The sequence below is a fragment of the Ascaphus truei genome, chromosome 9, assembly GCF_040206685.1.
Source record: "Ascaphus truei isolate aAscTru1 chromosome 9, aAscTru1.hap1, whole genome shotgun sequence".
NCBI lineage: Eukaryota > Metazoa > Chordata > Amphibia > Anura > Ascaphidae > Ascaphus > Ascaphus truei.
In genome coordinates this window covers 7,873,926-7,898,002 of record NC_134491.1, presented here as the reverse complement: position 1 = coordinate 7,898,002, position 24,077 = coordinate 7,873,926, and the positions used below count along the sequence as shown (strand labels likewise).

Genomic DNA, 24,077 nt, shown 5'->3' with positions numbered 1-24,077 from the left:
TATGTGAAGGAAATCTTCCGTATTCACGGAGTTCCAGTTTCTATTGTTTCCGATCGCGGACCACAGTTCGTTTCTAAGTTCTGGCAGCCTGCAGACCGCGGTTTTGCGCTGTGCATGCGCAACCAGAACGCCAGACGCGCATGCAGCAGCCTCCAGCGGGACCTTAGCCTTAGGAGAGGTAGGATAGGCCTGCAATGTGCTGTTTTAGGAGAGGTAGGACAGGCCTGCAATGTGCTGTGTTAGGAGAGGAAGGATAGGCCTGCAATGTGCTGTGTTAGGAGAGGTAGGACAGGCCTGCAATGTGCTGTGTTAGGAGAGGTAGGACAGGCCTGCAATGTGCTGTGTTAGGAGAGGTAGGACAGGCCTGCAATGTGCTGTGTTAGGAGAGGTAGGACAGGCCTGCAATGTGCTGTGTTAGGAGAGGTAGGACAGGCCTGCAATGTGTTGTGTTAGGAGAGGTAGGACAGGCCTGCAATGTGCTGTGTTAGGAGAGGTAGGACAGGCCTGCAATGTGCTGTGTTAGGAGAGGTAGGACAGGCCTGCAATGTGCTGTGTTAGGAGAGGTAGGACAGGCCTGCAATGTGCTGTGTTGGGAGAGGTAGGATAGGCCTGCAATGTGCTGTGTTGGGAGAGGTAGGATAGGCCTGCAATGTGCTGTGTTAGGAGAGGTAGGACAGGCCTGCAATGTGCTGTGCCAGGAGAGGTAGGATAGGCCTGCAATGTGCTGTGTCAGGAGAGGTAGGACAGGCCTGCAATGTGCTGTGTTAGGAGAGGTAGGATAGGCCTGCAATGTGCTGTGTTAGAAGAGGCCCTGCCTCAAAGAGCTTACAATGTACAAGGCAGTGTCAGCTGAAACATTGGGCACAAGGGATGAGAGGGTTGGTGAGCTTCAGATTGAAATGCAGCTGCAACATTACCAAACTGAGACACCCCCTGGCTGCCCCTCGGCCGACGCCAAAGGCGAACACGCCTTTGGGGCAACTCTGGTTTTATATCCCAGAGATTCTTTGGTAGAAATGTAAGAAGCAGCATACCAGCACACAATACCTCAATCCAACATGCACAGGGGAGGGACTGATCATTTCCAGGTGGTTTGTTTAAGTGTCTCTTGTTCTCGTGCTGTTAACCACGTCCACGCTGGACATATTGGGTAGCTTCTCTTAGGGCAACTCAGGTGTTATGTCCCTCAGTGGCTATTTTCAGCATGGCCTCCCGTCAGCCCCATGGAACAAGAAACTCCTTGGGGTGCGGACATACAGGCTTCAGCGGGAGAAAGAGGCAGATAACTCCCGTGGATCGACTACATGGTAGTCAGGAAAGTCCCTTTCTATGATACAGAAAGATCTTAAGAGCTACCTCAGCTAGGTTAGAACAGAAAAAGCCTACCTGGAGAGGAAAGGAGGGGCTATTTGTGGTCCTCTCACAGGTAAAGATTTCTGTCCCATCTCAGCTGGAGGGTGGAACTTAAACCATTGGTGACCATTGCCAGGCCGACAACCAGGAAAATTATTTCAAATTAAATCCTGAAATAAATCACCACAAACCCCATGAAATCTGCAGCTTTCCTGACTAAGAAGACAACACTAGCCACTTCCGGCAATGTCCCATCCATATTATCACACATCCCTTAATTACAAACATTGTAATAAAGAGCTACAGTTGAGGTTCATTATATGTGTCTCATAAAAAGGGACATTTCTCAGCATGTCACACCTGTGCAAATATTTTTCCAGACTTGTACACCTCTTATGCCTATTTTGCATTGTCTGCATAGCGTTGCATCCATGAAACAAATCAACACATTTGTGTATGAGCGTGTCCCACCTTACAGAATTCTTAGGACACTTCACCCATATGAGGCCACTCAATGTTGCCTCATTGTAACAGAAACTCACCTTTATGATCTTTTCAACACCTGACGAGCAGATCATGTAGGTGTCAGGGTTGAAACGCACTTGATTTACAATTGAACGATGTCCCTTTAGTACCATGAAAGCACCATTTACAACTCGACCTGCTCCACCTAACGAATGAAAATACCACAATTATTATTTCATACAATCTGCTTGGTCATATTAAACTAACCATAATGTATATATATAATAAATAAAAAAACAGGCCACTTTAAAAACCTAGCACTGTGCTGCAGTCTTAAAGTCTAATCTCCGTTGCTGAGCAGATCAAACAGAAACCTATAAAAACATAGAAAGTGTTGTCATGTTATGATCTTATTATATGGTGATCAGTGCCAATCCTGTAAAGCCCAACAGTCAGGGATGTAATAATCCTGTTCTATTTTTAGGAACTATGTTTGCAGGTAGATTGGCTTCCTCCCTGTGTTTAAAGTGGTCATATGTGGTTCATCAACTTCTGAAAGGTCTTTCTACAAACCTTTGTACCTGTTCAAAAAGGCAGTCACTAGACATTATGATTACAGGACAGCAAAGCATCTCGGACAAACAGTATATTCAGTGTCTAGTCACATGCTAACTGCTATGAGAACGAGATGTTTCTGCTAATAAAAGTTGGGTTACTCCAACCATTAACAATAATGGAAATACCTTGTGTGCTCCAAAAACAAAAACTTAGGTTCAATACATTTATCTGGCTGGTGCTCTCATCTTAGGGGGCTCTCATACTGTACATGGATCAATTTACAAAAAGAACCCAGGCAGGAGTGAGCTTGTGGGCAATTTATGTATGGACATCGGAAATATTTATACATATCGGCATCTGTTGGTTACATGGATAATTCATTTCAGGTTATAATACATCCAGTAAACCAAACCACTGGATATTACTGTATGTTTGTGATATAGCACTTCTGTTATATTCTGATCATAAAAATAAGGGCATACGATGTCAATATTGATAGTAGAGCAACAACAGCAGAGAGCAGAGGCCCTGAGAGGGCAGGAGAGGACATTGATAGGTTGGGGCCGTCAGTTACAGGATCCTAAAAAGTCGAGAGACACATGCACAACTCTGCAGATTCTATATTTCCGTATATTTTAAGACGCACTTCAGAAGGGCCTGGCTCACCAGGCTAATTACAGAAGCAGGGTTTACAAGTGTCCTCACTGTTACTATATCAAAAATAAAATAATTACGGTTAGTAGTTAAATGAAGAATCAATTAGGGGGTCTTTGAAAATCTGAAATACTGAGCTGCGGTCAGCCACGGGCTCAGGATGTGCTGGGGTCACCGCTGCCGTTTAAAATCCCCTCACACAGGGCAAGTCACCTATTCTCTGCACTAATACAAGTAGTAGGCTTTGTCCTGTAAATAGATGGTGCCAATATACTGGACCACCACAGAAAATATGAAGAACTGTGTGACCCTTAAAGCCTCTCTAGTTACATCTACAAATGTGACCATCACACACGAGAGAGACAGACATGTCCGATACAAGGAAGGACTTAGCCTGAGCTAAGAGAGAGACAAAAATACATGCATTTTCTGTCATTTCTACGTTTTGGCTAAAAACCTGGACTGTGCTTTCACTTAATGGCACCGAGAGAATTGAAGAGATATAAACACTACTTTTTTACGCACTGTTTTGTGCTATTGGAAGATGGTGACTTCTGTGTGGTCCACTGCTCAAACTATGCTCCATGCACTCTGCACCTGCTCGTTAATTGGGACCCTGAAGATCGTCAGTGAAGATTAAGGGACGAATTATAACTGGATCAGTTGCCTACTGGTACTAATCTCTGCTGTCTGACACTACCCCTGTTCGTGTGTTCACGGAATGATGCGCATAGCAGATGGAGATTTATTACACCTAGCTAACACTTATGTACATTAGTGCCCAAGATGAGAATGCCAAGCACCGTTTAGTAAAGATGGATTTTAGTGATTTCTGTTGCAATTATTGTAATCTCTCGCACTCCTACAAATAAAAAGGAGCAATCCACTGTTTCAAATTTAGACTCACGCACCTGGTTCTGGACTGGAGGGAATTCTCCACATGTATAGGTTGAAATCATCAGAACCAGAAAGGATATACTGAAATAATACAATTACAGAACACAAAAATATGTTAATGTATATGTTAAACATTTCCAAGTTTTACATATACACAAATGCTTTAAATAACACAGGCCAGGCATACCCAAATGTTACACACACAGTCAAGTCATATACTGAAGAGCGGACTATTGTTAATGACCAAGGCACAGGGTGATGGAGTGACTTGAATGCTTTATCTCAAGAATCAGACACTAGGGAGGTTATTCATTAAAGTGTGAGAAGTGCCGATCAAGTTCATTGGTGTTTTTGTGCGTTAGTGTCAGATCAGCACTATTGCACTTTAATGAAAATAAGTGATCTTTCTAATATGTTATGTAATTCAATGAAAAAGGAAGGTGTCATCCATCAGCTAAATATTCACCTATTTTTATACATTTACGGCCTTATTAACAGAGCTGCTACAAAGTGCTGCCTTTTCAAAGCCCACAAAGCAGGCGGTGCCAGTGCAGCTTATCTGATGGACTTCTGTATGAGTTGTGTTTGTTACAGGGAGATGCTTAGAAGGAATCTGCAAAGAGCAATGAACTCCCCTCGCTATGTAGCAGGGAGGTTAAAGCAGCCGTTTCGCTCTCTCCATTTTTGTTTATTTTTTCCCATTGGATTGATGCACGGGGTCTCTGTAGCCGAACCCCATTAATTTCAGCTCTCGGGGACCCCCGATTCCCGAGATACTTACCTCAGTAGGGGGAGCCGGTGGCTGCTCCGGCTCACTAGCTGGGTTTTCAAAGCTCCCGTGTACTGCGGGCCAATAGGTAGCCGTGACGTCTTCTGCTGCGGCTAACTTATTGGCCCTTGTGACGCGGGAGCTTTAAACTTTGCCGATAGCCTGGTACCCCCTTTGGAGCAGCTCTCTTGGGAAGCAGAGGTCCTCAGAGCTGAAATGAATGGGGTTCACCTCCGGAGACCCCATGCTTCAATGCACTGTAAAATAAAAAAGAAAAGGGCTGCTTGGATCGCTCCTTTAAGGTTTCATTGCATCGGGCTGGAAGCAATTAGAAGGGTCGAGAAGCCTCAAGACACCAATAGATGTGGCTATAGGAATAGGCTGCCTTACATGGAAACACATCTCCTGCCCTCTGTATAATGTACCAGGACTAGGTCACATCTAGAAGGTACTTGGAAAATGGCTGTTCTGACATTATAAAGCACTTCTAATATAAGTATAATATCTAATATAATATAACAATATAAAGCACTTCTAATATAAGTATAATATCTAATATAATATAATAATATAAAGCCCTTCTAATATAAGTATAATATCTAATATAATATAACAATATAAAGCCCTTCTAATATAAGTATAATATCTAATATAATATAACAATATAAAGCACTTCTAATATAAGTATAATATCTAATATAATATAATAATATAAAGCCCTTCTAATATAAGTATAATATCTAATATAATATAACAATATAAAGCACTTCTAATATAAGTATAATATCTAATATAATATAATAATATAAAGCCCTTCTAATATAAGTATAATATCTAATATAATATAACAATATAAAGCCCTTCTAATATAAGTATAATATCTAATATAATATAACAATATAAAGCCTTTCTAATATAAGTATAATATCTAATATAATATAATATTATTAAGCCCTTCTAATATAAGTATAAAATCTAATATAATATAATAATATAAAGCACTTCCGACCTAATTCACTGCAATGTACAGTAGGTCTGGGTAGAGTCGCCGACATGTGTTGCGAGACACCACTACACCCCCCAGATACAAAGACCCCCCTTTCCCCCCCAAATACAATTACTACTTACCTCTGGTTTCCGCCGCTGGGCCAGCTCCCAGTTCTCCCCAGCTTCCGCCGGCACCGGCGGGAGAGAGAGAGGACGGCATGAGAAGAGGCAGGCAGCAGCTGGGGAGAACAAGGAGGTGGCAACCAGAGGCCCGGCAAGCTGGACGCAGAAGTTGGGTCCGGCTGGGAAGGTCCTGCACAGCCTCCAGGCCTGGGACACGTGTGTGTCGCGGTATTAAAAAAATGGTACTCTATTGCAAATTGCATTTCCTAAACCACGTCTACAGAAAGGGGAGAGGGGAGGAGGAGGGGGGTGGGGGGAAGAGGGAGAGGACTTCCTAACAATAGTATCTCCAATTGTATAGATGCCCCCTCAAACCTCCCTCCAAATAAATTAGGGAGAGATGCCTGTGCTGAAAAAGGAACATACCTCAGGTACACGGGGAGATATGCTAATGTATATGCAAAGTATATTTAAATGAGTCGCACATCCTAAAATATATCCTTAAGACCAATCAATCAAAAGGCCCTTGTGATGAAGTATCAGAGCCAGCAGTATTAGAACCCACGACCATGTCACCCAGGGCAGCAGCTCCAGCACTGAACCAAACCAAATGCTGGGAACCCCACTGTCACCTCTCTCTCTCTCTCGGGCCTTTCCGGTGCGCTCATTATGTTGTTGTTGTAGAAGGAACATTAAACTGGCATTCAGAAAGAGGAAATTGTCTGCTTTAAAGCAACAATACTAAATATGTAAAGCATGTGACAATGTATCATTTTACATTGTTAACTAAGCTAGCAATCCTTTGGTGCTCCTGTTATAAATCTGTAAAAATACTTTGTGCCTAACATAATGGCCGCCTTTCAGTTTAGATCAATTCCTCAGTCAGTGTAACTCGGCTGCTAGAATGTATCATTATATTGCTAAATTAACATTATCTATTGTTACAGCTTACAGCTCAAACTGCTGGGAACATTGCAACAAATTATCATAAACAGGAACGTGTTGCAAAGATCTTGCACTGCTGGGGAGGTGGCTAAAACTTGCTATAGAGATCAAAGGATGCTTTAAAACGGATTCAAAATGGCATTAAGAGTTGAATAAAATAAAACAAAACACTTATCCAATAGTACAGAACTTTTTATTTAAAAAAATAAAAAACAATATAAGGGCCGTTCTATACTGTAGTGTGTGCGGCGGTGCGCGTACCACACGCTTTTTGTTGTGTGTATGCTGTGAGCGAGTGAGGTACTGTATGTATATGTATGTGTGTGTATTTATGTGTGTGTATGTTAAATAAGTTTTGAAATAAAGAAATACTTTAATAAATTGTTTATTAACATTGTACACACACACACACACACACACACACACACACACACACACACACACACACACACACACACACACACACACACACACACACACACACACACACACACACACACACACACACACACACAACCAGCGGTGGTAGCGGCGCAAATTTTTTATTTTCTTCCTCTTCCCCCGTCGGCCGGTTCCACGCTCACTGCCGTGTGCGCAGTTTTATAGAAAGGCTGACTAACCTCAGCCAACTAAAACTGTCGCGCGCGCACGGCGTAGCAAGCACACGCAGTATAGAACAGCCCTAAGGCTGCGGTCCCAGTGATCACTGCGACACGCGCGCCCGGCAGGGGGGGGGGGGGCATCGCAAGCACAGAGCTACCCGCGATCTGCGGTCTATATGGAGGGAGATTGCGATGGGAGGGGGCGTGGTTGGGGTTTTGCGGGGTGTGGCCATGATCTAACGCGGCTGGTTCGTCCTTATTGGGTGAACCGCTGGCGTGGGCGTGGCCACGCCTCCGTCACCAGTTCTGAACTCAATTCCATTGAATTAAAAAAAAAAACTGCGAGTACAGCCCAGCTGCACCTTCAGTGGGAAGGCGAGTACAGGGCCCAGCCCCATTGAGGGGCGGTGCTTATACGCACAGCGCACGCGAAGGTGTGCGCTGTAGCAGTGACTGGGACCGCAGCCCAAGATGTCAGATGCTGCTACTTTAAAGGAAGCTAGGGGAGGGGATACAAGTGTGAGTAGTATGACAGGGCTGTGGGTTCTAATCCTGTTGGCCCTGACACTAGTACCCCCTTAATCACAAGGGCCCTTAGATTTATTGGTCTTAAGGATATATTTTAGGATGTGTGACTCATTTAAATATACTTTGTATAGACATTACCATATTCGAGGTAGTCCCACTTTATTTGGAGGGAGGATTGATGGGACATATATACACCTGGATATACTATAACGTTAGGAGGTTGTCCTCCTATGGTTTGGGCTTTCAAACAGGTTTTACAGATAGCAAAACATGCAAATTAGCTTCTAAAGTGTACTTTGGACGCGTAAAGTCACATTTCGACGCTACTAGAGTAGGCCCCATAGGGGGCATTCCTGGGGAGATTGCATGTAGTGTGATATAAAACAGAAATAGCAGTGAGTTATGCAACATCTAACGATTCAGAACAAACCAGCCACAATAAAGCCAGGTAGTAGTTAAAGCTCATGTGCAGTATGGCAGCTAAGAGGTTAACCTACTCACTAAAACCCCTTTGTAGCTCTGGCACAGCAGGCCTGCTTCATAAACTTTACTTGTTCAGGACTTGAGGGGAAGCCGACAATGAAAGAAATGTATCGTGTTTCTCAGGATCTAACCCTACCTCCGTGTTTATATTACACTGGCAAAGGGGGCAGCTGAGCTGCATGCACCGGTGCGTGTGAAGGGGGAAAGAGGCTTAACTGGACGGGAGAGCTTCAAAACATGGTCCATTACATTCCTAATCAAAGATGATACAAAAAAGGGCACTATATTCATATCATTACAGTGATATTTTCAAAGATAATTCCTGCTCAGTGCAATTCTAAGGGATGCTGGGTATAAATATGTAAACAGCAATTATACTTGTATAGCATTTTTACAAGTACCAGACTGCAAGGATACGGGTATCATTAATCTGGTGATTACGGATATAGATATATAATGCCCACACAGTTCTGTAGATATGTGGCCTGTCTCACATTTGTCACTTCCTCTTCTGTGAGACCTTTTTTACTACTACCTATGTTAGGACAGGAGATGTATAGATATAGATATCTAGATCTAGAGATAGATATATATCTATATCTAGATATCATATCTATCTCGTATCTCTATATCCTGTCCTAACGCAGGTAGTAGTAAAAAGGTCTCACAGAAGAGGAAGTGACAAATGTGAGACAGGCCACATATCTACAGAACTGTGTGGGCATCTGGTATCTGTCACATATTAAAAGTTGTTTGGGGAGGGGCGTGGCCTGGAGCATGATCAAGATGGCCATGTAATGTTAAAGCTCCTTAACAGAGGAACAACAATCTTTAACCATCTAAGGCTATAAGAGAGACACACACACACACACACACACACACACACAAACACACAGTTGCCAGGTGGCTTCTAGAAAAGGCCCTGCTCTCTCCCTGCTTGGGGAAATCCCACGGCGCTTTGAGTCGGTCACTATGTCCAGAGAGGCAATACCGGACAGTCCAGTCCAATACATCCAGTATTACCTCTATTTTTTTTTAACTGGACAGTGTCCAAATACAGGATAGTCTGGTTCAATACTGGACACCTGGCAGCCCTACACATATTCCTATACACACACACACACACACACACACACACACACACTTGCAGAAGTACTCGCCTTCTACCAATCTCACAAGTTGGGACATCCAAAACCTGTGCCAAACTACAGTGGTGAGAAAAAATTTGTGAACCACTTAGAATTTTCACATATTTTCCATATTTCAAACCTAAAATGTTATTAGATCTTAATCTAAGTCCTAATAATAGATCAAGATAACCTGATCAAACAAATGACACAAAAACAAAAACAGTACTTTTTCAACATTTATTTATCCACACATGATTAAACATTCAATATCCATGTGTGAAAAAGTATGTAAACCTTTAGATTCAGTACCCCATGAGCAGCAATGACGTCAACCAAGCATTTCCTGTAACTGCTGTTTAGTCTCTCACATCGGTTTTGAGGAATTTGGCCCATTCCTCCTTACAAAACTGCTTCAACTCAGTAACATTTGAGGGCTTTCTTGCATGGACAGCTCACTTCAGGTAATGCCACAACATTTCAATGGGGTTTAGGTCTTGACTTTAACTAGGCCATTCTAAATCACACATTTTCTTCTTCTGCAGCTATTCTTTTGTAGATCTTGTATGTTTAGGATCATGGTCTTGCTGCGTGACCCACTTTTGCTTCAGCTTTATGTCATGGACGGATGGCTTGACATTCTCCTCTAAAATCTTCTGATACAATGCAGAATTCATGGTTGTGTCAATGACGGTAAGCCGTACAGGTCCTGAGGCAGCAAAGTAGCCCCAAATCATCACACTCCCACGCATGGTGGTTGGGATGAGGTTCTCCTGTTCGAAGGCAGTGTTTGATTTTCAACGAACGTAACGTTGTAACATTGAGGCCAACAAATTCTACCTTTGACTCGTCTGTCCAGAGAACATTGCTCCAGAAGTACAGCTAAAGCCCGTTATAACGCGCCTCGTTATACCGCGATTCGGTTCTAACGCGGTTTTCCCGTGGCTCCCGTTTTTTAAAAAAAAATTTAAATTTTTTTTTTTTACATATTTTTTTTGCACACTGCACACACTGCACACACTGCACACACTGCACACACTGCACACACTGCACACACTGCACACACTGCACACACTGCAAACACTCACTGCACACACACTGCTCATTGCTCACACTGCCACACTGCCCACACACTGCACACACACTGCTCATTGCTCACACTGACACACACTGCACACTGCACACACACTGCTCACTGCTCATTGCTCACACTGCACACACTGACACACTGCACACACACTGCACACTGCACACACACACTGCACATTGCTCACACTGACACACTGCACACACTGCTCATTGCTCACACTGCACACACACTGCACACACACTGCACGCACACTGCACGCACACTGCACACTGCTCATTGCTCACACTGCACACACTGGCACACTGCACACTGCACACACACTGCTCATTGCTCACACTGCACACACACTGCACACACACTGCACACTGCACACACACTGCTCATTGCTCACACTGCACACACTGACACACTGCACACACACTGCTCATTGGACACACTGCACACACACTGCACACTGCACACACACTGCTCATTGGACACACTGCACACTGCACACACACTGCACACACACTGCTCATTGCTGACACTGCACACACTGACACACTGCACACTGCACACACACTGCTCATTGCTCACACTGCACACACTGACACACTGCACACACACTGCACACACACTGCACACTGCACACACACTGCTCATTGCTCACACTGCACACACTGACACACTGCACACACACTGCACACTGCACACTGCACACAATTATTATATAGAAATAAACAGACAACTGCACTTTAACAGATGTATTTTGCCTGTCTTGTGACTTTTGTTTCACAAAGTTAAGGGGGTGGGAAGTCATTGTGCTGTGGGGGTTGGGGGGGTGGCGGGGCCCTGCGCTGCGCTGCGGCTACGGCGGGCCCTGTACTGCGGCGGGGGGGGGGGGGTTAGCGGTCTGTGTGTGTGAGTGCGAGTGCCTGTCTGTGTGTGTGTGTGAGTGCGTGAGTGCCTGCATGTGTGTGCGCGCGTGTGTGTGTATGAGTGCGTGAGTGCCTGTGTGTGTGTGTGTGTGTATGTGTGTATGTGTGTATGTATGAGTGCTCCAGCCCGAGTCCGTGGAGGGAGGGGGGGGGGGAAGAGTAGCGGGTCCCTCCTGCAGCCAGTGGAGGGAGGGACCCATAGAAATGAACAGCACTTGTGTTACCAAAAGATGAAGATGATCATCTTGGCAATGAGGCTAGGCAGATTTCTGTACCAAAGATAGATTACATGTCAGCAAGATTGTCATTTGTTGTTAAATACCCCACACGTTGCACATAGTGTTAGCATATTAAAGCGAGGCCTTTTTACCATGCTTAAGTTCTACATACCTGGTCCCTCCTGCAGTCCGGGGAGGGGGGGGAGAGTAGCAGCTCCCTCCTGCAGTCCGTGTAGGGAGGGGGGGGGGGGAGAGTAGCAGCTCCCTCCTGCAGTCCGTGGAGGGAGGGGGGGGGAGAGAAGCGGGTCCCTCCGCTCAAGCCACGCCCCCCCTCCCTGTCAAACCTCCCACCTCCCGCTCTTACACTTACTTACACACACACTCAGACACTTACACACACTCACAGACACTTACACACACGCGAGGGCCCTGTGCTGCGGCGGGGGGGGGGGGGTTAGCGGTCTTCCGGAGACTGCTTACCTGTCTCCAAAAGCAGCACACTTATGCAGGCACCCCTCACGTTCGCCGTGCGCATGCGCATGCGCCGTGCGGCTCGTGAGGAGTGGATGTTGCCTGCCAGTTCCCGCGGTGACAGGGGGAAGCGGGGACAGGAGGGACATCCCCGCTCCCATCTCCTGCCCCGCGGCCTGTCCCGCGGTGACAGGGGGAAGCGGGGACAGGAGGGACATCCCCGCTCCCATCTCCTGCCCCGCGGCCTGTCCCGCGGTGACAGGGGGAAGCGGGGAGCGGAGGGACATGCCCGCTCCCATCTCCTGTCCCGCGGGATGAATATGCGCTAAAGCGCGGCAGCCATTTTTTTTTCTCGCGACCCCGTTAGTAACGCGGTGGTCTCGGGGTGGACCCCGAGACCCGCGTTATAACGGGGTTTAGCTGTATTATGAATCATCTATGTGGTCTTTGGCGAACTTCAGACTGGCAGCAATGTTCTTTTTAGAGAGCAGTGGTTTCCTCCTGGCTATCCTTCCATGAACACAATTCTTGTTAAGTCTTTCTGATAGTTGAGTTATGAACACTCACATTGGCCAAGACAAGCACGGCCTGCAAGTCCCTGAATGTTACTCTGGGGTTCTTTGTGACTTCCTGGATAATTTGCCATTTTGTTCTTGGACAGATTTGTGTAGGATGGAGCTCCCGTTGATTAGATAAGTCCAAAAATGAAAAAAGTCTAGCGAGATTCGGCGGAAACTTCGTTTGAGGCGAAGCTGGAGTAGCCGTGTGGTTGGCTCTGGGCATAGAGGCCCCCCTTTAATCTTGGGCTTCCACCCCTAATCCCCGCGACTAACCTATAACCGGCCGTGGTTCACCAAGGGAAGCGACCCACACTTATCCAAAAACCTGTGTGGGTGGAGGGTGCTACTAAATGCTGAGAGCGGCAGGGAGCCAAGAATAACAGCACGCCACAGTAACCGCATACCGGGAGAGAAGACACAGCGAGCCCCCACTCCAAGACATGGTAACCCTGGGCAGGAAAACCTCCTCACTAAATACATCTCAGAGAATCTGCACCCAATGGGACAGGCTGAGGTGCAAGGCCGCGCATCGAGCTTTCTCATTAAATAACACATGGACAGTGGACATGCCATCAGCAGAGATTTCCTCCGAGGCCTGTGACTTTGTGGTCGCGGTTTACGGATTACTCCAACGCCTTGGCCCTTCCCCTGCGATGCTCGCACCAAATATTCCAAGAGGGCGGATGACGTGTGACGCGTGACGCCTACTCCGGTTGCTCCAACAGGCTTGATTGTGCAGTCGCAATTGTGGCCCAGCAAACACTTTGGGCCTTCCTCTACGCTGTTGGTGCCTGGTGCCTCCTACAATTGTGTAACAGCTCCTTGTCTCCCTGAGATGCAGCGGGCAACACTAGAAACCACCTGAGGTATAAACACCCTCAACAATCACCCAGGGCGTCTGTAGCACTGGTAGAACGCAGGAGTGGTGAATGAAGGGATCACCAGTTGCAGCAGTTTAGGAGCGCTCTACCCAGTACATTGAAGTGCTGAGCGCACGCTCCCCTTGTCCCCATCTTTCACCTTTCTCGCACCCCTTATCCCCCTCACTTCCCCTTCCCCCTCTCTCTCTCAGCCTTGTCCCTCTCCCTTGTCCCTCTCGTACTCGCCCTCACTTGGGGAATGACTCTGGTAGGGACGAATGCCTGGGGGGAGTCGGACGGACGGTGGATACGAGTATCAGGCTGTGGGTGTCGCGGACCTGGGAGAGAAGAGCATATAAATAACTCCCCACCATACAAAAGGGCAGATCGGCTGGGGTTGTAAAAATTGTTTCATCAATCTAGGCAAACACTAACCACAGTTTATTGCAGACTGATAACACAGACCCTGCACTACGTCTGCAAACCACCCTCACAACATCATCCTGCAACTTGGCTTCACAGCTAATTAAAGCCAAATAAATAAGATTGGGGGAACTGCCAAAATATTGTAACATTTAATGAACTATTGAGCGGTTATCTTGTCTTTCTCTCCTCAATAAAATCTCAAATATATCTCACCTCATTTCACAAAATCACTGACCGATAGCATCAGCTGCCCGGCAGATCCTGCACCTTGTTTGCATATTACGATTACAATCAACTTACTACACTATTGTATAGTTACGTCCTCTTTCTCTCATTTCACTCATTCTACTCAACACAAATCCCCTTTGCTTTAAAGTGAGAATGTAACAAACAACGATTGACTAGCCTAAAAAAAATAAAAAATACTTCCAACGCCAAGAGAGTAACTATATTCACCTCCCTGGAGCAATATATAGGTCTCTCAAACCCGGACGAGTCAGGATTGGTCGTGTGGGTTCAATGGAGAAGTTCTTGGATCCAAGAATGAGGCCTAAAAGTCATCAAGAGAAGTGGGGGAGGAGAAAGGGACAGCAACTCATAATGAATGATGAGAGCCAACCCTCATCACACACGCAAAATGGTCCCCCGAATAATACGGTAGCAGAAGATACAGCAAAACCAGTCATTACAATGATCACATACTTTACTTGATGAAAAACGTAATCCCACCATCAAATCTGCTCTTGCTGAACTAAACTCGCATATGAAACGGATAGAGGGAAGCATGACAGTGCACTGCAGATTGCGAAACCGACGTAACCAGATACCAAGACAGAATAACAAATCTTGAGAAATCCACACATACTCTCACTGACAAACTAGAAGTCTTAGAAAATAGAAGCAGAAGATACAACTTAAGAATAATTGGCGTACCAGAAACTGTAAAAGGAAAAGACTTATGGGAACTCATAACAAAATGGCCTGCACTTAAATGGAATGTGGATGTGGGCCCAGTCACAAATCAACTAATAATCACCCTATGTTGAGTTATCAGTGCAGAATACAAAATGAGTGAAATTGAATTCAGAGTAAAATTAAAGGTACAGTACTTGTTAAATGGACATACGTATACATAAAAATAAAAGAACCAACGTATAGGAACCCCATGTAAATATAACACAAGTGGTTTAGAATAAATTGGCTGGGATAGTTATCTGCTATTACTTAAAAAATGAGAGCAATAGTGAGTAATTATCACTCAAATGAATGATCTGAAACAGTGTTAGTAAAGATTTGAGATTAAGTAACAACTATTGATATACAATCAGATACTTTTCTGTGTTAAAATCAGATTCTTAAATCAGAGTGGAGTATAGACTAATTGCGAGAGAATGTTCAGCTGCAAACTGGTCTTTCAAAAATAGGATCGGATTGGTGTAGTAGTTACATAGGTTGTGCTCATGTGATCACGTTTAATACAGATTCCAACTGGCTGGTACAGCTGAATAGCCTGATATGAAAGAGTAGGTAATATGAGGTAACCTATACTACTTCTGAGCATGTATATGAGCCATATATGCAAATCCTTACCATAAAGGATAAACCCGCAACCGGGGTAGGGGAGTGATGGGGTAAAGGGATGCCCTGCATATTTAGAAACGTCTTGCTACCACAAGGATAACTGGCTGGATAGCTGAGAGTTTAGTGAACTCCCTATTGCTGCACCGTGCAGGCCGCAGACCCGTTGCACGCCTGCAGCTCCAATTCCCCGATCCTAATACTGGCCCCGCGCGGACGCTGTGGCGTCAGTGCTAGCGCATTAATCACGGCCGAATCGTGTAGCAAAGCTTTGTCTAGGTGACCCCTACCTACTGATCCTGTCAGGGGGACATAAATTCCTGTTACCATGGGACCACAGGTCACATGATCGTATTGGCCAATGAAATGTGTGTACTATTAAAAGATGATAGTCAAGTTCCTAACAGCCACCATTCGCACCGCTGTTAGGAGGAATACCAGTGGGACAATTCCTTAGAGTTCGAAGGAATTGTTCCAATGATGCAGAATTTACAGTCCAGGCTGCTTTTATGAGAGAAAGATTTCTCAAAAGGGGTTACAGCAGTAACTGCACCATAAGGGCCTATAGGCGAGCAAAGGGTACCCCACAAAGTGACCTATGAAAGGACAACAAGTCAAATAAGGACCAAGGGCTTACTTATCTCTTTGCACCTCCATTTATTAATAAGAAATTCTTCCAACCTGTTCAATGTCTGAATGACACCTACCAGTTCAGCAATTGCGTGAATTGGGCCAGCGAAATCCATGTTTGGGCCAGATCAATCAGTTAGGCACCTGTGATGGTTGGCTCAATGACAGAGTGTGGATCCCAATGGCTGGAGCAGGTGGACTGGATTTAGCCTGGAGTATGGCCATTGAGATGGGCTGAGCAGCAGAGTTTTTGAAGGGCAGGATCGGCAAACACATAACAAAAGGTCAGGCAGGCTGAGGTCAGTACAGGCAATACGATGGAGAATTGTCTATTCCAGTCCCTTCTAGAACTGTATGATGCACAGTTACTCTACAGCCACGCTCCAGGCTTCGTCCAGTTCCACCAACTCTAGCTATCGTGATTCGATCCCTGATGAAGCCACCATTATTAGTGCCTTTTGAAGATATTGCCCTAATTTTCTGACACGTTTTGCTAAATTGGGTTTTTGTTCAAGTTGTATATTTTTCTGGTATAAAGGGGACACCACGGACACCTGACGTATTAGCCTTTAAATTAATCCTGGTGGTATGCAGCGCAATTGGGGTGTAGTGTGACTGATTTGGGGTGAGAGTGCTGAAGACAATTGGGAGGCTAGTTATTGTTAACCCCTTTCAAACACGCGCACACGGGTAAGCGTGTACATGAAAACCCTTATGGTTACATCATAGTAGTTTGTGTCAGTGACAATCAAGCAGACGAAGGAAGGAGTGTTCCCTCCGAAACATTGCATGTGTTCTGCACTAATGCTTAATAAATAAGCATCATATGCCGTTTGAAATGGCACAACCCTTTGAATGCGGCTATTTTCTCCTAGTCTGTATACACTTTACATGGCCAAGGCAGGTCGCCTGTAACTGTCAAACAAGGGAACCGAGAGACAATAGCCAAAGATCGCAAACATATGCAGTAATCCGAGGCCATCCTGCGAGTGAGCCGGGTATTCAGTTTACTTCCGCAGTAACAATCACATTTTAAACCCAAGAAAAGTCTTTATTCTCTCTTCTATTCACACAGGATAAAGTGGTAATTTAAATAAAAAATTGTGAAATGTTATTAAACAAATAGTTAAAAAAAACACATCTGATTTTTCAACGAGTGGAAATGTCAGCCCTATTTTACCATCTCTAACAAACCTTAAAGCTGTAAGGGTTATAAAAAGTGACTTACACCTACAATTCACCTCTGCCACATTGGATGCTTCCATGTACGTAACACTCACACAAAAACTGGTATATCCTCATAATACTAAGGTGACCTTCCTGATAAACTGGCATAAACTAGACATTAACATGCCACACGTCCCCATCACTAGCTTGCACATCCTCAGATAATAAGGCCCCATTACACGAAGGCTACAGAAAATATTCATTCTGTCGCCAACACAAAGCTGTAAACGTGAGTATGATCATTTCTCTCTCACTGTACCATGTGATGCAGGTGACAGCTGGTGACCTCTCCTTACCTGGTCCCGATCCCCTGCGAAGCAGCAACTCTTCATGGTGCAGGAGTTGAAGTAGCCCTGGTTGTCGAACTGGAAAATGGGCAGCCGTGAGTGGATGTCGTACAGGACAGGCGGCAGGCGGCGGCGCAGGGCTAGAAGTCGAGTCCCTGTGCTGTTGAATCGGACACTCATAGCGCTCTGCAAGGAGAGGTTCCCTCCATAGCGCAGCAGGGAGCTGAGATACAAAGAATAGCACGTCTTGTGTCTGTGTGTGTACACACCCATACATACAAACATTTTTTTACTATTATTTACTAATACTATTAGTCCCTGTTGAAGATTCCATTTGTCTACTGCTTCCCTATTGGCCTCCAGGCAGTCTGATGTGAACTATGGTATGATTGTTGTGATATCATCAATATGAATGTATTCAAACCCTGAACCTTCAGCTGTTCCCTGCGCCAGCCCCAGAAGAAGCTACTTAGCGAAAAGCGCGTCGGGCAGCATTGCTTGTTCTCGCTCCATTCCCATATTTACTTCTGGGTACAGTTTGTTAGAAGAACTTATTTATTGCTCTATAGTAGCAGCTGCTACTTGTATCACGGATGCAAAATACTCGGCTGGAGACTCTATAATCCTGTGTGGACTTCGGTTATGCCGGTATTCTGTTCCAACCATGACCATATTTACTCCACTTCAGATCTACAATAGTGACTTTACAGATCTACAATAGTGACTTTACAGATCTACAATAGTGACTTTACAGATCTACAATAGTGACTTTATAGATTCTATCAGATGTTGTTTTCTTTATTTCTTAACGATAATTTTTTGGTTCTTGCTGTGTTCCATCTTTTTATTTTTCTATTTCCTTTATTTGTGTATATACACTGCAATTGAGAAATTTAATAAACGGAGGAATAATCTACATAGAATACATTGGAATGTGGAAGATAAAAAATACAAATACAATACAATACAAATACAATACAATAGAAATACAAATACAATACAAATACAATACAATAGAATACAAAAAATGTGGAAGATAATTGGGCAGTAAACATTGTTAGAAAAGCACACTTATCAGTGTATACCTTTGGGTAATAAATATAAAAGAAACAAGTCTAAAATCAATGTGGCTAAATAAGTACTGTAAGGGAGGAAATGGAAAGGAAGAGGAAGGCGTTTAGATCCTTGAAATCAGAAGGAACGGAGGCATCGTATCAGAATTATAAGGAATGCAACAAAAATCGCAAAAAGCCAAATCAGATTAGCAAAAATTGAAAATGAAAAAAAAAATTGCAATACAAAGTAAGATAAACCCTAAAAACTTCTTTAAGTACCTTAATAACAAAAAGATTAGAAAATAAAATATAGGACTGTTTCAGTGTGAGATGGTCAGGAAAATTATTGGCGATAAGGAAAAAGCAGATGTATTAAAACAATTATTTGCCTCTGTATTTACCAGGGAGGACTTAATTGCAACAATAGTGCCATAGGAGGAAACCACAACCTCTATATTAACAAACAATTGGTTAACTGAGGAAGAAGTTCATTGACATGCACCCAAGAGATCTTAAGGCGCTAGGTTTAGTAATAGCCAAACAATGACATTTAACATTCAAGGACTCCATTTCCACAGGCTCAGTACCACAAGATTGGCGTAAAGCAGATGTGGTGCCTATATTTAAAAAGGGAGCAAGATCACAAACGGGACATTACAGACCTGCAAGTCTGACCTCAATAGTGGGGAAGCTACTTGAAGGTTTAGTATGGGATTATTTTCATAGTCATGCCTAATGGATAATAAAACTATTAGTAACAGACAGCATTGATTTATGAAGGATAGATCATGCTAAACTAACCATCACTTTTTTTTTTTTTTTTTTTAAGGAGAAAGTAGGAATTTAGACCAGGGTAATGCAGTTTATTTGGTCTCCTTCGATTTTGCAAAGGCTTTTGATATGGTTCCACATGAGGTTAGTGTACAAAATAAAGGAAATATAAAAATATTTGCACCTGGATTGAAAACTGGCTTAAGGATAGACAGAGTTGTCATAAATGGAACCATTTCAGGTTGGGCTATATTTGTAAGGGGTACCTCATGGATCGGTACTAGGACCCCTGCTTTTTAAATTTGTTTATTAATGACCTTGAAGTTCATATATAGAACAAAGTCTCCAGCTTTGGTGATGACACTAAATTAAGGTAATAAAATCAGAGTTTCATGTAGTTTGAGTCTCTCTTTTGTTCCCCAGAATTGTTTCCTTATAAGTGATATTTCTGTTTTTGAGTTAAAGTATTACACTATGTATTCTCTCACTCTTTTTCCACATGTCCTGGGACCCAGTATGTTGTCATCTGAAGTCCAGCCCTGACGCATAGGACAGGACATTGTTTTACGGTTTGGTCCATTTTCTATTATCTTTGTATAATATGTCCGCTCAAAATGAAAGTGTACTCACCTGGATTTTCACACATTTGTTTGATTAATTGTTTAATGAAATGATTGATGGGTGTGCCTGGCACTTTGGTGAGGGTTTATAAGGGTTTCACTGTCATTTGTCCTTTGCACACCCCCTTGAGAAAGATCCCCTGAAGAGGATCGAAACGTTGGAATTTGTGTGAACACTCTGAATACAGTTTATTTGGACTTTACCTGGTGAGTGCTGTCCTTTTTATCACCTTACTGGTGATTACATGAGATATATATATATATATATATATATATATATATATATATATATATATATATATATATATATATATATATATATATATATATATATATATATATATATATATATATATATATATATATATATATATATATATATATATATATATATATATATATATATATATATATATATATATATATATATATATATATATATATATATATATATATATATATATATATATATATATATATATATATATATATATATATATATATATATATATATATATATATCTCATGTAATCACCAGTAAGGTGATAAAAAGGACAGCACTCACCAGGTAAAGTCCAAATAAACTGTATTCAGAGTGTTCACACAAATTCCAACGTTTCGATCCTCTTCAGGGGATCTTTCTCAAGGGGGTGTGCAAAGGACAAATGACAGTGAAACCCTTATAAACCCTCACCAAAGTGCCAGGCACACCCATCAATCATTTCATTAAACAATTAATCAAACAAATGTGTGAAAATCCAGGTGAGTACACTTTCATTTTGAGCGGACATATTATCTACAGCTGATAGGCACGGCCATGGGCTCCAATATAACCAACGGATAAAAACACCCTACTACAAGCCAGTAGTCATCAGCCTACACCCCTGAAAAGAGGTTTACCATTTATTTTCACAAATGCTACGGGTAAGGAGGCTGACCAGTAACCCGTCAGATGTAGAGGACGCACTCCAGAAAATGGCCACCCGCTTTCGCGAGAGGGGCTATGGCGAAGAAGAGATACAACAAGCACTAACCAAGACCAGGCTTCCTTCTAGAGAAGAACTCCTTATACCAGGGACTCAAGTCACCCGACAGGACCCCATTCATGTAGTTTCTACATACTCTACGGCTTCAGGGCACATTCAGCGCAGCATACGCAGTCATTGGCATATACAGCCAATGACAAAAAAATTGGCAGGGATTGCAAATCCCCCCCGCACTTCTGTTACAGGAGGGGACCGAGCCTAGGGGACTTATTGACCAGTTCAGATCCGGTAGAAAAGTACACTAATAAACCTACCTGGGTAACCAAGGCACCAGGATAACACAAGTGCAAAGGATGTGTAAACTGTCAATTCCTAATTTTGGGTAAATTCTTTACGCACCCTAACAGGGGTTACAAGATAAATATCCCCAACTTTCTGAACTGTGAGTCGCGCATTGTGGTGTACATTATCAAATGCCCATGTGGTCTACTCTATGTAGGCAAAACATCTAGAATGCTTAAAGAGAGAACAGCGGTCCATAGATCGACCATCTGAAAAGCGCTAGCGAAAACCCCTAGTCAGGATGAACTTAAACATCTCCAAGTGGCCAGACACTTTAAACTCAAGGGGCACGGCCTTGCAACGTTTAGATGCATGCCCATTGCCCAAGCCCATGTTCCTCACAGGGGCGGCAACAGACACAAACTACTTCTGCAACTGGAGGCCAGGATGATATATAAACTGGACACCATCACCCCAAGGGGTCTTAATGAAGACCTTAACCTTGGGTGTTTCCTGTGATGCTGCTTATCTTATTCTGTTACTTTATGCTCTTTCTCCATGTGTACTATGGTTTTACATAAGATCTATGTCTGTTGGCTGCACATCTCCGCGCCCATCCATCCCTCCTCCCCCCATCCGATTATGTGCTTTCCCTATGTTTTTGCACTACCTCACTGTGTGGGTGATTTTGTACATGTGATCATCCTTTGGTCCACTGGTTCTTAGTTTCTCAGACACCATGCTCAGGTCATTGTCCTTGTAACTTTATTGTATTGGGACTATAACGTTCTGGTGCCTTTATGGCATGCTCTGGTCTTGGTAGTTAGAAGATTGCTGAATACATTAGGATCCACTATCAGAGTTAAACTGATAACAATCCCCTAACAGGTATACTCCAGGCCTATAGCCTCTCAGCTTTGAGTACACTCACACACAGCTGCAGAGGCTCTCTGAGTTAGGAACATACTTGTCATACAATCAGTGTACTCACCTGGATTTTTACACATTTCTTTAATTAAATGATTGATGGGTGTGTCTGGCACTTGGGTGAGGGTTTATAAGGGGTTGACTGTCATTTGTCCTTTGCACACCCCCTTGAGAAAGATCCCTTGAAGAGGATCGAAACGTAGGAATTTGTGTGAACACTCGGAATAGTTTATTTGGACTTTACCTGGTGAGTGCTGTCTTTTTTATCACCTTGCTGGTGATTACATGCATTATTCATCTTTATGGGCCAAGCACCGCTCTTATACCTATATTCTTAGGATTGCCAGTGACTGTCTGTGTGTCTGTGTGTATATATATCTTCTCCCACAGAGGCGTCAAACAGTAACTTGTCCTCAGAGGATTTACCTAGGCAGCCTTGCAAATATAATTACATTGTGTTTATTATACCATTTATACGATTGTGTGCACTTCACTACCCAAGTGTAATTTCTCATGTGAGTTAAACGTCCATTAGATTTAGTTCCTAGCACACTCAATACAGCATTAGCGCTTTGAGCACTTCCTTTTTCACGTTTTCCCAATCCTGTTATTTTAAGAAACTATGTTCTTGTAAGCCTTTTTCTGTAATCCAAGCACTGTATTTTTTTTAAATATTAAAGTAATGCTTTGGGGTTTTGAATGAACTGTTGCACGCTTTGTAGAGAGTATTTACATCTTCGCACAGATGTGTGTGTTAAGTGCAAAGTTTTTTCTATAATACACTGGGACAGGAGACCTTGGCAGACATATATTAATTACATATTTTGCACACTTCTCAGGTGGTGGAACTCTATAGATATGATTGCAATTGCGTAAGGGGTTAATCTCAACTCACTGAAAGTACCTTACAGAGTAGAAAGGCGAGTTAGATAGAGTAGCCGTGTGTATTAACCCTGGTTGCAGATCGTGACGTGCTCACTTGTGTGCTGTTCATGACAGATGGTATATGGCGACAGATTGAGGGGAAATATTGTTCACTTGTGGGACCTTTGCGAAGGTGAAACATGGGCCAGCTTCAGAGCTGTGAATTAACCTATTGTCCTGTATGCAGGTCACATGCTCACAGGTGTGCCGTACATGACGAAGCGAGAGATACTCGCGAAACGCGTAGCCCAGTGTCGGCATAGCTGCTCTGTTTTTGACCACTGAAGGCCACCGTATTTCTTGAGGGAGAAGCTCAGTTTCAGGCCCTGCGACCGGACGCGGCAGCAGGGGGATCCCTGCACGAGCTGACACTAAGGAGACGGACGCCGGCAGTGTTTTACTTACTTGTTGTTTAATAAACTTACCTCTATTCATTGATCATGTTTTCGCCCCTATTTGGAGCCACACAAGAGGGAGGGAACTTCTTACATCAACCCTCCACCCCTACCATCTCCGGTTACTACCCTTTGAAGTGTATCTTTCAAGAGAACAATTTCACAGAAACCCTGATAAGATTGGCTCACACTTGTCCGTGTGAGTAAGATCTGGCATCAGCCTTTTTTGTTATGTTCCACCACTCATTCCCTGTGTCTATATGTGCTACATTTAATGTGCTAATATTTACATAGTGTTTATCTCCTTTTTTTACATATGCGCTCACCATCACTACAAGAATAACGAATTGGTAGAGGTCAAG

At 43.5% G+C, this 24,077-nt stretch overlaps 1 protein-coding gene across 1 annotated transcript in view; it reads right to left on the bottom strand.

Moving 5' to 3' along the window:
- Positions 1 to 24,077, bottom strand: part of DCAF5 (DDB1 and CUL4 associated factor 5) — a 58,925-nt gene that overhangs the window by 13,057 nt on the left and 21,791 nt on the right. Inside the window, exons 7-9 of the mRNA XM_075613278.1 lie at positions 17,765 to 17,978; positions 3,942 to 4,008; positions 1,896 to 2,023 (exon numbers count right to left, since the gene is read on the bottom strand). Of these exons, the coding sequence (XP_075469393.1) occupies positions 1,896 to 2,023; positions 3,942 to 4,008; positions 17,765 to 17,978 (409 nt within the window). The remainder of the gene's footprint in view (positions 1 to 1,895; positions 2,024 to 3,941; positions 4,009 to 17,764; positions 17,979 to 24,077) is intronic.